At 34.9% G+C, this 15,244-nt stretch overlaps 1 protein-coding gene across 1 annotated transcript; it reads right to left on the bottom strand.

Annotated features, from left to right (window-relative positions):
- Window positions 1-2,196: 2,196 nt before the first annotated feature.
- LOC134853977 (uncharacterized) lies at window positions 2,197-11,472 on the bottom strand. Its single transcript, XM_063870009.1, has 7 exons — window positions 11,024-11,472; window positions 10,668-10,835; window positions 8,859-8,935; window positions 5,384-5,625; window positions 4,867-5,155; window positions 3,757-3,831; window positions 2,197-3,350 (listed from the first exon to the last, which is right to left on the bottom strand). Exons 1-7 carry the CDS (start codon window positions 11,025-11,027, stop codon window positions 2,286-2,288), a joined length of 1,920 nt encoding a protein of 639 aa, XP_063726079.1. The 5' UTR covers window positions 11,028-11,472; the 3' UTR covers window positions 2,197-2,285.
- Window positions 11,473-15,244: the final 3,772 nt, after the last annotated feature.

Here is a 15,244-nt window from a genome sequence, read left to right as displayed (position 1 = left end):
GCAATAAAAATGAATGCTATTCGTCTAGAATTCTACACGTAATTAACTCCAGTCGTATCCTGGAAACTAACAGCACAAAAACTTAGAAAAAATCTTGTATTTTTTTCAACCAACTCAACCTTCATCTTCACAAATAGCTGTCATATTGATTAATTTGCTGAGAGCAGCAGTCAAATAGGCTTAAAGCCGAGAAACAAAGTGAAATTTGGATCACCCCTTGGTCACAAAATTTTGACACAGGCGAAGTTGCATTTCGCATACACAAGCAAAAATCTGACCAACAACGCTACTGGAAGAAACTGCATGATTAAAACTTTGATTCTACAAAATTTCTTAAGTGACGCACGCCAATTATGAGTCTACATAATTGCTAAGTGACGCAAGCCAATTATGACGCATTGGCAGTACCAGTCAATTTCAAAGTACCAGTCAACTTGTTTTTTGAAAAACATCTAAATTAAAATGTTGTTAAAGCTCCATGAGTTTCAAGAAAACGGGATCAATATGCAAAATTTTGTTCCGCTGAGAAATTTGAAAATAAAAAACCGCCTTCCAGTTTGAAGTTATTCAGTCTTTCGTGACACTTTGTTCAGTAATGGAGCTCTCCTTATGTTTAGAGATAAAATGAACAGATCTAAAGCAAATGAGCCGAACTTTAGAAAATTCAAATCGCGAAAAATCAAATATGAGCGTAAAAAGATTTCTATGAAAAAACATAGCCAGTAGAAAGTTGGAAGAATGAACAGAAAAATATTGAATTAGTGTTTGAAAAAAATCTCACATTTTTAATTCTGAAAAAATAGATGCCCTCCAAGGTCTTTTTCTAGAACAATTGATGATTGGCACTTTCTAATAACATTAACCCAATTTGAGAAAACTGGATCAATAGCTAAGTTTTTTCTTCCGCTGGGAAATCTGTACTTAAAATCAACATTCGAAGCTAAACGCCGCTCATGTTTTTTGTGACCTTTACACTTCTGCTCTTCGATAGTGGTATTTGCCTTCCTTTCAAAAAAAGAAATAAACTGAACTTAAAAAATCATAAGCCAAACCGCGAAAAAAAAAAGAATTTCAGCCTGAACAATATTTAGACTTTTCCAAAAAAACCAACAAAAAAACTCACCAGCACCTATATAAGAGTCTGAACTGTTCATCGATTAGAAAAAAATCACGAAGTCATACATAAGTCTTAACTATGTACGTTTATTTACAATTGAAAAAGATGCACTTTCAAGTGCACCATTAACTTTCGGATGGCAAAATAACTAAACTGACAAGCATTAATACCATCAGCATCCATCGAAGTTACACAGTATTTTATGCATATACTGTATTGAAACTGAACACAAAAACAAACGACTTCGGTCCCGAAAAGTGAAAAAAAATCAGAGCGTTCGCTGGCGAACTCATGAAGATGATCAGAAAATTTAAGAAATTTTAGCGTCATCTGTTAGTGAGTATATACACAGCAGAGCTTTGTACTTCCTATCAGCAATGCAAAAAAAAACATTTGGGCACTTCAATGCTGATTTACGGCTTGAAGCCAAATTAAAAATTTTCGCGTACTGTTCAGGCTTCAGTCCACTTAAAGGTACAATAAACGCTTTAAACAGCACCGCTTGTTCAGCAACGAAAGTTTCTTGCTTGATCAGACATTACCTAAGTTAGCAGTTTTTGGTAATAAGTGCACTCTGAAACTGTCCTGAATAAAAAACTACTAATTTGTTTTCTTTTTATCCAGGTCGCTTCCGATTTATGTATGGGCTATAGGCCTCTAAATACGACAGCAACACACTTAGATTTCAGCTGCTACTCGCTTTTGTCTCAAATAACTGCATTTCTTCTTTAAACGACAGAGAAGACACAATTGCTGTCCAAAAATTGCAGTAGATCAACAGAAGAATACTTTCAAGATGACGCAAAATCAAGGCCATATTCTTCAAAAATTCTTCGAAAATGTGCTAAAAAATGAATTTGAGATAACAACAACTAGATAGAAACATTGAAACCATTTAATAGTTGAAATTGTACAATACATTACCACCAAAAGTATTCAAGTGCTACTAAACATCGGGGACAACAATTTTCACAATCCATTGATCAATGATTTTGACTTTAAAACTTACTCAAGTCTGAATGTTGTTCTATTGCGAACGGAAGTATCTCTAAATTTTGTTTTGTTTTAATCAACAAATGGAGACACATTAACGCGTAAAGATTCAAAAAAAATCACTCGAAAATTGAAAAAAATTATACGCAACATAAAGGCTTCAGTAGCACTTAATCTAATAATTCAAATGATTCAGAGAGCCATACCTATTCAAAACATTTTTATTGTTTGCATGTGAAAAGTTTGCCGCGTTCTTGCCTTCAAATTTAGCGCCATCCGAATAACCAGTTTTATTGTAGCTCTGGCTATTCTGCAGGTAATTTTCACTGTTTTCATTGTAAGTGTCCGATCTAGTTCTAGACTGAGACGAGGAGTGTTTGCGGTTCGGTTTCGTCGTAGAATCATTCCTTTTCTTTCCTCTAGACCCATTTGCATCCGTCGACGACACTTCGTTATAATCATAACCACTTAGAGATAAATTACTGTTATATCTCTTCATTCCTTGTCCGTTGTTATGATAACCAAGTCTTGAATGCACTCCTTGTTGATTGACGAACGACTCTAGATCATTTTGACGGTTCTGAGTGTTGAAATCTTTGTTGGTCACGCTCATTGGCCCATAGTTCAGTAACTCCTCCTGATTTTGGGCTCTTTTACGCCAGTTGCGACTGATTTCTCTATTCCCGTGCAGTGGTCCGTTGCTGTACTTTGAATTCAAGGGCGAATTTCCTTTGTTACTGGGCGTGAACTCGCGACCATAGAAATTTTCAGCCTTCTCAGATGAGCTCATCATTGCATTACTGTCTCTCGATACTGGAGACTGAACAGATGTATTTGGGTCCATAGAACCATTAATGGACGATAAACAGTCCATAGATTGATGACGACTTAGCACTTGAGCATAAGTTTTTCCACTACCACTCGAATCTGCTACTGGAATAGGTGCAATAAGGTTATGGGCTTGAAATTCATTCTTGAACAGGCCTTGAGACCGCTCTTTATCTCGCATAGTTTCTTCATAAAACCTGTCCGCTGCTTGCTTTGCAAGAGCTTCTCGTTTAGCTCGCTCTTGTTCTTGAGCGAGTCGTTCTGGGTTTGATTTGTCTTCGTTCTGTTTACCTCTGGCAGAACTCTTCCGATTCTGGTTTTCTCTTCTGTTATTGTTGTTGCCTCTCCATCTCGCCTGCCCAACTAAATCAGTGTGCCTGGGTGGGTATTTTTGCAGAATTGACCGAATTTGCTGGAATAAAATGTACGTGAGAATGATATTGGATGTTTAAATTATCTACTATCTATAAAATGACAACTAGGAGTCATCGTTTTTTGCAAAGTTTTGCACAAAAACTCTTGATAAAATAATAAAAACCTTCGATTATTGTCCATTAAGATTTTCCTAATATATTAAAACTAAGCTTATTAACTACAACTAATTGGATAATTGATGTTTTTGAGAAGCATGTCACCTCATTTTCCACACAAAACTCATAACTCTCATTGGACACCCATTAAATTTATCCATGAAATATTTTACTTATTATTTATTGTTTCTATTAGCGCCTCAACTTATCCGACATGCAAGGCCCAAACTATGTATCTCGTTGAATATTTCAAAAAAAATCTGTATGATCAGAACTGAAGCATCATACCTCGTCTCGTTGTTCATCGATGCACGACTGCAGATAGTCCACGTCATTGACCAACGACTCATAATTGGTAGATAGCTAAACACAAATATGCAGACATATAGAGGGACTTCATAGTGAGCTAACATCTTCCATACGCCAATTTTCACACTCAAGACAGCTCATTATCACTGAGGCTAGTTGTGGCATATCTATCCCCGCAAAAATGAAAATAAACTGGGAGAAATTTTCAGCCGTGCAAAAAGTACACTCGACCACTACGAAATACTTTTACGGCATTTTGAGGAAAAACTGAAAATTCCGCTGTTTTCACTGGCCGGTTTAAATTGAACTTCCATTGGAAATGATTTTGAAAACGAGTTTAAGAAAGAACTTAAAAACATAGCCAACAGACAGTTCGAAAAGAGTCAATGAACACAAGTAAACAGAAAAAAATCCACATACTGACTAGTTTTTTTTGAAGCATTCATAGTTAAAAAAAAGTATTGCCTTAACCCTATTAGAATTTCAAGACGAACTTATGATTGACATTTTTTGATAAAACTAACTCCATTTGAGAAAATTGGATAAATAGGTAAAATTTTCTATTCCGCTGGGAAATCTTAAAAATTAATTCTTCATATAGAAATCGTTCGTTTTTCGCACCATCGCGTTCGTATTTGAGAGTGCAATAAACTCAACTTTCAGCAGATCCATTCAAATTGATCTAAAAAGGTATTTATACCTAATGTCTTCACTACGTTCATCGAATCTTAATTAACTCTCTAAATATAACACTGAAAGGAAAGTGCACTTCGCAAACACAAGCAGAAAATCCGTAAAAACAAGCTCTAAAATGCAAAATGACAAATTACAACAAAAAAATAAGCCCAAAAGACATCCGGGTTCCGGAGACTCAGGGATCCGAATCCTGGAGTCCCAGACCAGGAATCAGATGCTTTAAATTGACAAGCAGCAATGAACACACTTTGATTCAATTCAAACTTTCTTTTAATAAAATTAACTATCTTTTTTAACTGGCAATGAATAACCATAAAAATGGCTTTTACGCAAATTTTTCAGCTCTAATATAAATCGTTTTGAGCTATTTTAACTAAATTCGTTCGAACTTACAACTCGATTCTTGCGATGAGCATCCACTAACTCTCTCAGAACTCTTCCCTTATCCTCCTCTTGGCGCTGCAGCTCCTGATTTGAGTTGTTCAAATCATTGCTCACTTTCTGAAAATCCACTTGCGTCTGAGTCAGCACTGAGTTGATTTCTTCTATCAACATGGTCTCTTTGTGTTCGAGCGATTCGGTCTCTTTCAAACACAGCAGAGTCGTGTCTCGCAGTTTTTTATTTTCACTATCTAAGTTAGCCACTTTCGCTTTCAAGTCTCCAGTAATTCTGTCGTTCAGTCTGAAACATACGGATTAGATCGAGCTTTAAAAGAGATGATCGTTGATGCCGATCTGATATCCTATAGAAAGCAGCTAAAAAGTTTTCGACAGTGAATGGTTTGTCTTGGGTGCTTTTACAGTTTTCTGGGATCAGTTCCTTATTTCCTCGGTAGCTTAAAAAAGGGACCATTTTCGAAATATATGATCGTTAAATTGTAACAGGTGTGAAAAATGTAAGACTCCTTACTTTGAAACTACTCCTGTGTCTGAATAATCTAAACTGCTTTCCTGCAAATTCAAACTAGAATCTTTCTCGTATAATATGCCAAGCAGTTCGTTCTTTTTTGCAACTTCGTCTTTCAGCTGCATAATTTCGGTCCGCATTTGCTCAGCTTCTGACTTCAGAGTTGAATTTTCCGCTTCCACATTTAGTTTAGCCTCGATGATTTTCTGACCCATTTGCGAGACTATCTCCAGATCATGTTTTTTCTACAACAGATATTTTCAATTCAAAAAACTGCACTTACTATTTATATAACAAAATTTTTCTATAAAAAAACGACATTTCCAGCATTTGATAATTGATTTATCTCTCCTACAAGCAACCCGACTCAGTTGGCAGTATTTAAGTTGCCCTAAAAATATTCCTTGAACATATACATTGATTTCTTATAGAAATGACTAGCAAATATATTCCGTGCCATATATATTTTGCACAATGTAATAATAGTTCGCATGTATCTCTCGCAAAATTTTCAGGGCGTGAGTTCATCCAAAGAGATATTCCTAGCATTTAAGAAAGAGAGAAAGTGTGTGACAAGAAAATTGAGTTTGTTTTTATAGGCAAGGACTAGAAACACATATCAAAATTGCCACCTCATGATCGGGCTGATTGGTTGCGTAACACTTGCAAGCAAAGACAATAGACAATTAACTGAAATCTCATTTACATTCAGGAAACAAGACTGCTCGAATCAGAGCAAAGCCCTATAATTGTGACGGGGCTGGGTCTTTTACCAGACCAACCTTGTACCATACCGATCTTAAAATAAGTCGAAGATTCGCAAAGGACGCGGTTAGAACAAACAAAACTTCGCTGAGAAACCGTAAAAACACTATCTTTAACCAGACTAAACGGCGTCATTGCATCGAACTTGTCAATCAACTTTGTTTATCGAGTCTGGCAAAAAGAGGTCCAAGTTATAACTTTTCTGAAAGTTAGTCTGTTGACGACCCTCCCAGCGCAATTGAACCAATATTTTTTCCGTTTTATTCCGAAAATTTGTTTGGATACTTGAGCTTTTCAAGCGTTGAGCTTTTCATTTGAAATCAAAAATTGTGCAAAAAAATTCAAAGATTTTTTTAACTTTAGCCGAGAATATCTCTAAAAAGAGCATTCAAAAAATTTTTCTCACAAATACTCTTTAGTTCGCTCAAAACGGTTTATTATGCGGAACTCCTGCGGGATTCTGCGTTTTATAATTCTAGGCTTATTATGCGGAACTATGCGCCGCAGATTTAAGCCAAGCCTGATTGTCACTACTGTTCAATGAACTAGACTTTGATGAAAAAAATGAGGTAAATTTTTCAAAATCCTCCCAACACGTAAATTCCAGTAGAAAGTGATACATTTTGCAGCTATGAACGCCATATTTGAATCAATTAGCCTGCTCAAATAAGAATATTTTTAGAGACGGATTAACTTTCCATCTACGATACTATTTAAAAAAAAAACGTTTGCGCGCAACAACTATTCCACACAGCGGAGAAGCGGAGCTGCGCACTAAGTGCGATACCACACTAACATAGCATTGAAAGCTAGCAGACAAAAAAAAGGAAAGCCACTAAGGAGAAAAAAACTTCGAAAACTTTTACGCGTCTAAATTCTTAAACTTAAAATCTTAAGTTTTGCGCTCACCCCCCCCCCCCCCTAAGCGTGAAAAACGTTAAATTTTTCGCTTACTTCTCCGTAAAACGATACAACAGGACAAAATATATTCCCCTCCTATGACGCAAAATAAAGTCGAAAACACAAACCGGCAAAATATTGGGTGGAAAATTACAAAAAAGCAGGCAACTGACAATTGGACAAGAGTAACGAACGCATGGAAACTGAAAAAAAAACTGACCTGTTTTTTTTTAAAAAAAACTTCGACTTTTGAATTTTGAAGAACAAGTATATGCCCTTAAATATCTTTGAATTTCAGAAACAATTTATGACAGGTGCTTTTTTGATTAAATTAACCCAATTTGAGAAAACTGGATCAATAAATGAACTTTTAATTCCGGTCGTAAGCCTGAAGATTCACTCACTTTCGAAACTAGAAGTCGATCACGTCTTTCATGATTTTAACAAATTTATCAATGGAAATAAACTGAACTTCAAAAGAAATCACTTTACACTTCAACACGTTTTAACAATGGAAATGAACTGAACTTCTGAAAAAAATCAAAGGTCGAACCGAACCGCGATAAAAAATTTGAGCCTGAACAAATTTTACACAGGCGAAGTTGCACTTTGCAAACACAAGAAAAAAATATGACTGATAACGCTACTGGAAAAATCTGAATGAGTAAAACTTTGAGTCTACAAAACTTCTTAAGTGACGCACGCCAATTATGAGTTAACATAATTGCTAAGTGACGCAAACCAATTATGACGCATTAGCAGAGCCAGTCAATTTGAAAAAAAAAGAAATTTACCAACTAACATGCCTCAATTTATAGAGCGGACGCATTTTAGCTGATATACGAAAAAGTTCATTGAAAACATCCGACCCTTCCCAGGTTCGAACCCACTTTTAATTTGTTGCGGGTCTCCTTCCCTACCACTACGCTTACAGATCCGTGATACCTTGAAGCTAAAGCGTTATTTGTAATATAATAGTCTGTGTTAAAATCCTTAGCATAAGCTGCACTTACTAGCTGGTTATTGATAAAAAGAACACATTTTGTCGCAGCAATATTTGGGTTGCAACAATATTTGCGACTTAGGTTGGAAAAAAAGAGAGTTCATAGTATAACACAAGCTTTGCTTGTGTAAATAAGACTGGAAAAAAAACAAAAAATCACCAAGACCTATATACGTTCATTACTTTTAAAAAGATTTATAACACAAGAATAAATCAAAAACACTCAATAACAATGAAACTTGCCTACAGCACCAAAAAAAAATCATTGGTCTGGCAACAAAGCTGACAAAACTTTGGCGGATATTTTTGAAACAGAATGTTTCGCGTTTAAAAAAACCAGATCTTAGCAGATTCGAACCTAGGATCTTGGCAATCCAGGCCTAGCCATTACCTCTAGACAGTGTACCAAAGCTAAAAAAAATTGAAATTAGAAAAACCAAGCTATGAAATGTTTCAAATGCTGTTGTTTAACAAGCCTTGACAACAAACTAGACTAGCGTTAAACGCTGATTACCTCGCAATATACCTCTCGTACCGAATGAAAAAGCAGCTGAACAAATGTTTCCTATCGTCAAGTCGAATTTTAAGCTTCTTGTCGGTTCCCCAAACTTTTGCGGTTCCCCTCTTTAACGAGTAGTCGCCCGACCGTTTGATTGATGTTTAATGCTAAATCAATTCATTTTAAACCTTCTTAGCAATAAATTACTATTCGACAAATATCGACAAGTTTTTGTATACGAATATTTGTCTCCTCTCAGTATAAATTCCTCAATTCCTTCAAACCATCATAATTATATTTTTGGCACTTACTTCGTCCAGCAAGGCAGCAATTGACTCCACATCTCCAATAGCTTTTGCCTGCTCCGACATCCGCGCATTTCCCATGACTAAATATCAAATATCTATTAAATGGTGTTTAACTTTAGCTGCTTTCCAATCAAAGTGCCAGAAAATCTTTTAGAGCTCTTTTGACATTGAGATTTGGCTTCTCGGACCAATTTCCCTCACTAAGAGTTTTATTTGCCCGATCACTTGCAAAATAGCGCCAACCAGTGGCTGACAAATAACCTCACTTTTTTACTCAGAGGCGAAGCGGAGCTTCGCATTACTTGCGATACAATAAAGGCGTAGCATTTCAAGCTACCAAATAGACAGTGAGATGAAAGTAACTAAGTCGAAAAAAAAACTTAAAAAAAAAACATTTTTTTTCAAATACGAACAATTCAATTTCAGAAACAGACGAGAAAAACATCCACTGGCACTAACAAGTCTTTTAGTAACTTCCGAGCGATCACTAAGCCAACAACACCTGGTTAGACGCCAATTTATCCGAAAACAAAAGATGCCTAAGGAACTTGTTGTCAAAAAAAATCGATAATTTTTCTGGAAATACGAAAAACTCCATCTCAGAAAACAGACGAAAATACAACAACTAGCACTAAACAAGCTTTTAGTATTTTCTGAGCGTTTACTATGCCGACAACACAAGACTAGATACCAACAGATCCGAAAAAATGCCAAAGAAATTTGTTGTCATAAAAATCTACCATTTTTTTAAAATACGAAAAATTCAATCTCAGAAAAACAGAGGAAAACACAACCACTAGCATTAAACAAACTTTTAGTATTTTCCGAGCGTTTAATTTGCCGACAAAACGTGGTAAGATGCCAATAGATCCGAAAACAAAACATGTCAAAAGAAATTGATGCCATCAAAAAAACTTTGAGCGATTAAAAAGGGTGAACTTTTAACTTCTATATTATCATCCGAGCTGATTTATCGAAAAGAACAATCATTTTTAACGTTAAACCGACAAGGTTCACTAAGCTGCCAAAATATGAGCCTAAATCATTTAGGCCCAATAAAATTTCTAAGCAAAAAAAAACGAAAATACCGGCAAGGTATAGTAAACTAAAAAACTACAGGAGTTAATCAACGAAACTTGAAATTACAATAAAAACTTCGTTCAGTGCATTAAAAAATTGTGATGTGACAACTAAGCAGACAAAATGCAAGCCGACAACCAATAGTCCGACAACTTAGATTTTCTCGGAAAAAATCCATTTCAGACACGGTCCGGCCTGGATAAGGTCCGACCGGGACTCGGAACCCAGACCAAAGGGTGCAAAGGCTAGCGCAATACATCCAGGCCGAGAGAGGGGGACTGAAAAATGCTATGAATCGATAACAAAGCAACATCAATTTCAATTACAATCGTATAAGAAACGTTGTTTACGGGAGAAAAAGTTCTAGTTCCCGATTACAAGACACATGCTTTCGCAAGGTTAATCACCAAAACTATTTTAAAACATTATTTCTAAAAAACTTCTTGTATGCTTTGCAAAAAACTATTAAGGTCAAAAATATTTGTTACACTGTTCAGCAACCAACTATTCTTCTCTAATTAGGCTACAAAAAGCTGGAATGCGGAGCTGAACATTTAACCAGAAAAACTACCGAAATTTTTCGCAAAGATAATTGCGGTCGGAGCATTTTGGTTTTTCTTGTCCATCAACCCGATATTTGTGCATGTTTCGATTTATTTATTCCGAACTAAAATTTCATTGCCTAAACATGGTATTCCTCGAGAACTTTCATGCCATTGAAAAAAAACTTACGAAAAAAGCTGAAGAACTGTTGTAAAAATGCATTGGAGAAATCAGAGACATCAAACAGCAATTCTTTATTGTTTCTGAGGTTCTGCAATCCATATACCAAATCATCAATTCCATCGTTGAATACTTTTTCCGACTCGTTATCCAAGTTTTCTGTGGATACAACTTCCTCTGAAAAACAAACTCAGTTAATAGCTTCAAATAATAGCAAACTATCAAGTGCGCATAATCTACACAGCTTTTTCCTAGCAGCTTTGCAGCATAACGTGTATTTTTCAGCGACTTTTTTCTAACTTAGCAAACAAAATCTCCATAAATCCGAAAAAAAAGAAATATTATAATGACTAGGAGACACTCACCCATTTTTCTTAGTAGAATGAGTACTGAGTCGATGCTCAACTGCGATATCTCTTCATGATCAAAGAAACGTTTGGTATTAAATTGACTGTAAGGTTATGCGAGCCACCACATTTGACGAATCTCACTACTGCTTCAAGAAAATAACTTCTTTTACTCAAGCTATAGTTGTAAGTAACGCTGTCCTCTGATAGTAATTTTATGCTTTATGTTTTTTGTGTTAAAAAATCTTGAGCCTCAAAACGCTAAAACCGACCGAAGCGGCGATTGAAAGTGCATCATGCTCTTTTTGTTCCTGTGCTTTGTACGGCATAAATGGTACAGTTTTCGTATTTCAACGGTATAAAATGTAACCAGCAAGTTGTGCAGATGCATAAAATAAAGCTCAAACATATACTAAACCAACTAAATAGATGGAATTACCATCGCTGGTATTTCGCTGACAGAAATACTAGAATTAGTTTTATCGAAATATGCGAAATCCACTAATATAGATTCAAACAAATTAAACTAAACTTCCGTTCATAGCAACAAATGGTTGCAAACAATGTTTATTCAAATCCAACGAATATAGACTCAAACTGCAGCAAAAAAATGTTTGAGCCTACAAGTTTCAATGATTTGGAACTATTCTTTCAATAGCAAACAAAACAAGGATAGCCGGTTGATGCGCAAGTAACACAGAAAGTTCCGACAACATTTTTTTTTCAAATTGTGTTCTTTTTCGTCCGTGGTAGGATGATAGGATCTGAATCAAAGCCAAGAACTTATGTATATTAAAAAAAAATTAAGTATATCGGACAGAAGTTTTCAAAAAAAAAGAATGCAAAAAAAAACATTTTCTAGAAAACCATATTTTTCAACAATCTTTTATTCCCAAGAAGGCGCTACAAAATATTCGAAACTTCTTTTTATTGGATTAAAACTTAGTTTTCACAGCTTAAACAGAAGATTATCGTCCTTTTATAAGCCTGCTTTAATTGCACGATACAAGACGAAAAATCAAAAATTTCACACTTTTCTCGACACGAATTTTGTTTCTATCGTTCGAATTACCACTGCAAATGCTTCAGTAAGATAAATCACTGGATCCATTTCAAGCATTATTTTTAAGTTCTGATTTTGCTAGAAAAAATTACACATCGGCGAGTAAATTTACTCATGGCTTCAATTACAACTTGCAATACAAAAAGCCTCCGAAGCGTAAAAAAAGGTTTGAAAAAACACCAAAACAGCATCGGAAAAAAATCATGTATTTATTTCAAAATGAAACCCATTGTGATGAAAACCTGTGGCGTAACACAAACGCCAGCATTGAACTAGCTAGCATGAAAAATTACCGAGCGATACTCTGCAGGATAAACCAGAAAAAATACTCATAACTGCAGAAAATGTAGAGAAGCTTTTGAACTTTTTGTCAACAATTCAATTTGCCATTCATTTGAATCAATTAGCAACAAAAATTCTCAGACTTCACAAGAATTTCAGGCGAAAAGTTGCTATGAACTGAGACCAAACACACTAAGAAAAAAACTATCCACAAGGTAAATGCTGGCGAAAAAACTGTCGTCTTTTTTATTTTTTCGAACGTTTTGGTAGGTACAAAAACCAGATACCTAAGTACCTAAGCTTTGGTAGGTACAAAAAAAAATTACCCTGCTTACACTTGAAATTCAAATGAAAACACTTAGCCAACAGACAAGAGGAAAAGATTCATGAACGCATGGAAACAGAAGAAAAACTTCATTTTTCGAATCTCGACAAAAAATTGGCATTAAGGTTTTCTCAACTTAAAGATCAGTTTATATGATTGACCATTTTTGATAAAAAATTTTTCAATTTAAGAAAACTAGATCAATAGGTGATTTTTTTTTGAGAAATCTGCTAACTAAAATTCAATTTCGAAACCAGAAGTCAATAGTTTTTCGTGACCTTTACACTTTTGCTGTTCAATAACGGAATTTGCCTTCCTTTTATCAAGGGAAATGAACTTAATCTAAACATAAATCAGGTCAAACCGCGAAAAAATTGTGAACAAAATTTAAGAATTTTTCCCCAACAAACCAACAAAAAATATTACCAAGACCTTTCAATAACGGAATTTGCCTTCCTTTTAACAAGGGAAATGAACTTAATCTAAACATAAATCAGGTCAAACCGCGAAAACATTGTGAACAAAATTTTAGAATTTTTCCCCAGCAAACCAACAAAAAATATTACCAAGACCTTTCTCAGAGTATTCACTGTATCATGACTCTTAAAAACGCTAAATAGAACGAGAGGAAAACATTAAATGTACTAGAAACAAATAGCGAAAATATATTCTTATTTTGCTCATACTTTTCAATAAAAGGAAAAATTGTGATCTGATAGCACTTAATGCCTCTTGCTTAGAGAAGTTATCGTTCTACTAAAATATACAGGCTAAAGCAAAATAAAAATCAATTGACGCAAAAGCGGATTGAAAACTATACCATGAAAACTGCGAATTAACTCATGGCTTCAATTATCTTCGCAGAAAAAAATAATAAGAACAGTAGGCCGCTCAAGAATTATTGACGAAAACATCCAAACAAAGTTTTAATGAAAAAAAAAAGTTTTCGAAAATTTTCAATATTTTTCAAAAAAAAAAGTTTGAGAGAGAATATTATGAACTTTCAAACCTACTATATTAAAGTTGGATCAGCATCAAAAAAAGACTAGAAACAAATAAAAAATATTAGAAAATAACCTAGAGTGAAAAAAAAATTATGTACCCGGTTGCAATACCCTGGCTTATCGAGGATTGCCCGTAGTTTTGCAAGTAGTACAGAATGTTCCGACTACACTTAACTAAAAAATCATTACAAAATTTAAAAAAGAAAATTGAAAAAATTATTTTCCATTCAACTTTTGATCAAATAACTATTAAATTTATTTTCTTGTAAAATAACGTTGAATTAACCTAGATTAATTGCATTTCTTGCATGATATACGCGCTCGAAACTGAATAGCAACTTGTTTGAACCGTTTTTTCTCGACAGAACATACTATTTAGAATTTTTAATGGTCGTTTGACTCTCGACTAAAAAGGGTGGAATATTATATATCACCCGACCCATTCTGATGATTTTTTGTGGTGCAATTTTGCTTGGAAAAAACATATCCAACAGACAGTTGGCAATGAAAGAGTGAACGCAAAATTTGAATGAACTTTTTCGAAATTTTTTGAATTTCACAATTTTTTTCATAAAAATAACCCAACTTGAAAAAACTGAATCAATAGGTAATTGTTTTCATTCCAAGGGAAAACTGAATATTAAAATCCACTTTCGAACGTGGAAGATAATCAAATTTTTTGCGACCTTTTCCTGTTTGATAGTGGAACTTGTCTTCCTTTCAACAAAGGAAAAAAACTGAAATTAAAAAGAAATCAGTACACTGCGAAAAATTAAATTTAAGCAAGAACAAAATGGACGGATTTTTCCTGAAAAGCAAAGAGACTCTTACTAGGTTCATTGACTCTTAAAAACGCACCCGAACACAAAGTTCCTCCCCGTTTTCAGTGGTCGGAAAAAGCGACAAAAAGTGAAACAGTTTCATGTCGTTGTGTTTTTCACTGAAGAGCGATGGAATTAGTTTATTTTTGGCCAATAAATAGCTACACAATGTGTAAATCGCAAAGGAATTCAACTCAGATTTTATTTACAAATGAATCTCATCGGTTCATTTAATAATTTTCTCTCATTTAGTCTCAAAACGTTAAAATTGCAGACCATCTTTTCTCGGCAGAGACAACTGTTATTGGGGAGACAACCTTTTTGATAGATAGACTGGTGTCCTGCAAATAACCAGCAAGACAATACGTCTAGCACTCGCAAATCGCTAAGTGTTAAGAATGTGACCATACGGGAAAATGCCTCATTAATTATTTAAACAAAATTTGGCGTTTCTTCAGCAAATCATTCATGAAAACTCTCGCTTCGCCATATAAAGGTTGAAAGATCAAGAAACTTCCTGTCATTCAATCTGAAAAACGGAAAATTAACAGACTTTTTTCTCTCGAAAGAGAGAACGGTTATTGGGTACTGAGCTAACCTAAGTCCTATAAAGAAACATAGCCAACAGACTGTTGAAAAACTGTCTGTTGGCTATGTTGGTTCAATAGTGCCGAAGTACAACAGTGCCGAAAATTGATGTTTGAACATTTTGAGTTCTGACTGTGAATGGTGGGTGAGAAAGAC

This window comes from Symsagittifera roscoffensis, chromosome 9 (assembly GCF_963678635.1).
Source record: "Symsagittifera roscoffensis chromosome 9, txSymRosc1.1, whole genome shotgun sequence".
Taxonomy (NCBI): domain Eukaryota; kingdom Metazoa; phylum Xenacoelomorpha; order Acoela; family Convolutidae; genus Symsagittifera; species Symsagittifera roscoffensis.
This window is presented reverse-complemented; position numbering and strand designations above follow the sequence as displayed.

Bases quoted from the DNA above. Each gene is read 5' to 3' on its own strand.
- LOC134853977 (XM_063870009.1), bottom strand. The intron at 8,936-10,667 runs GTAAGTTTTTTT...TTTGATATTTAG, and splicing joins ACAGTTCTTCAGCTTTTTTC to TCATGGGAAATGCGCGGATG. The intron at 3,832-4,866 runs GTAAGTTCGAAC...ATTTGTGTTTAG, and splicing joins CTCATCGCAAGAATCGAGTT to CTATCTACCAATTATGAGTC.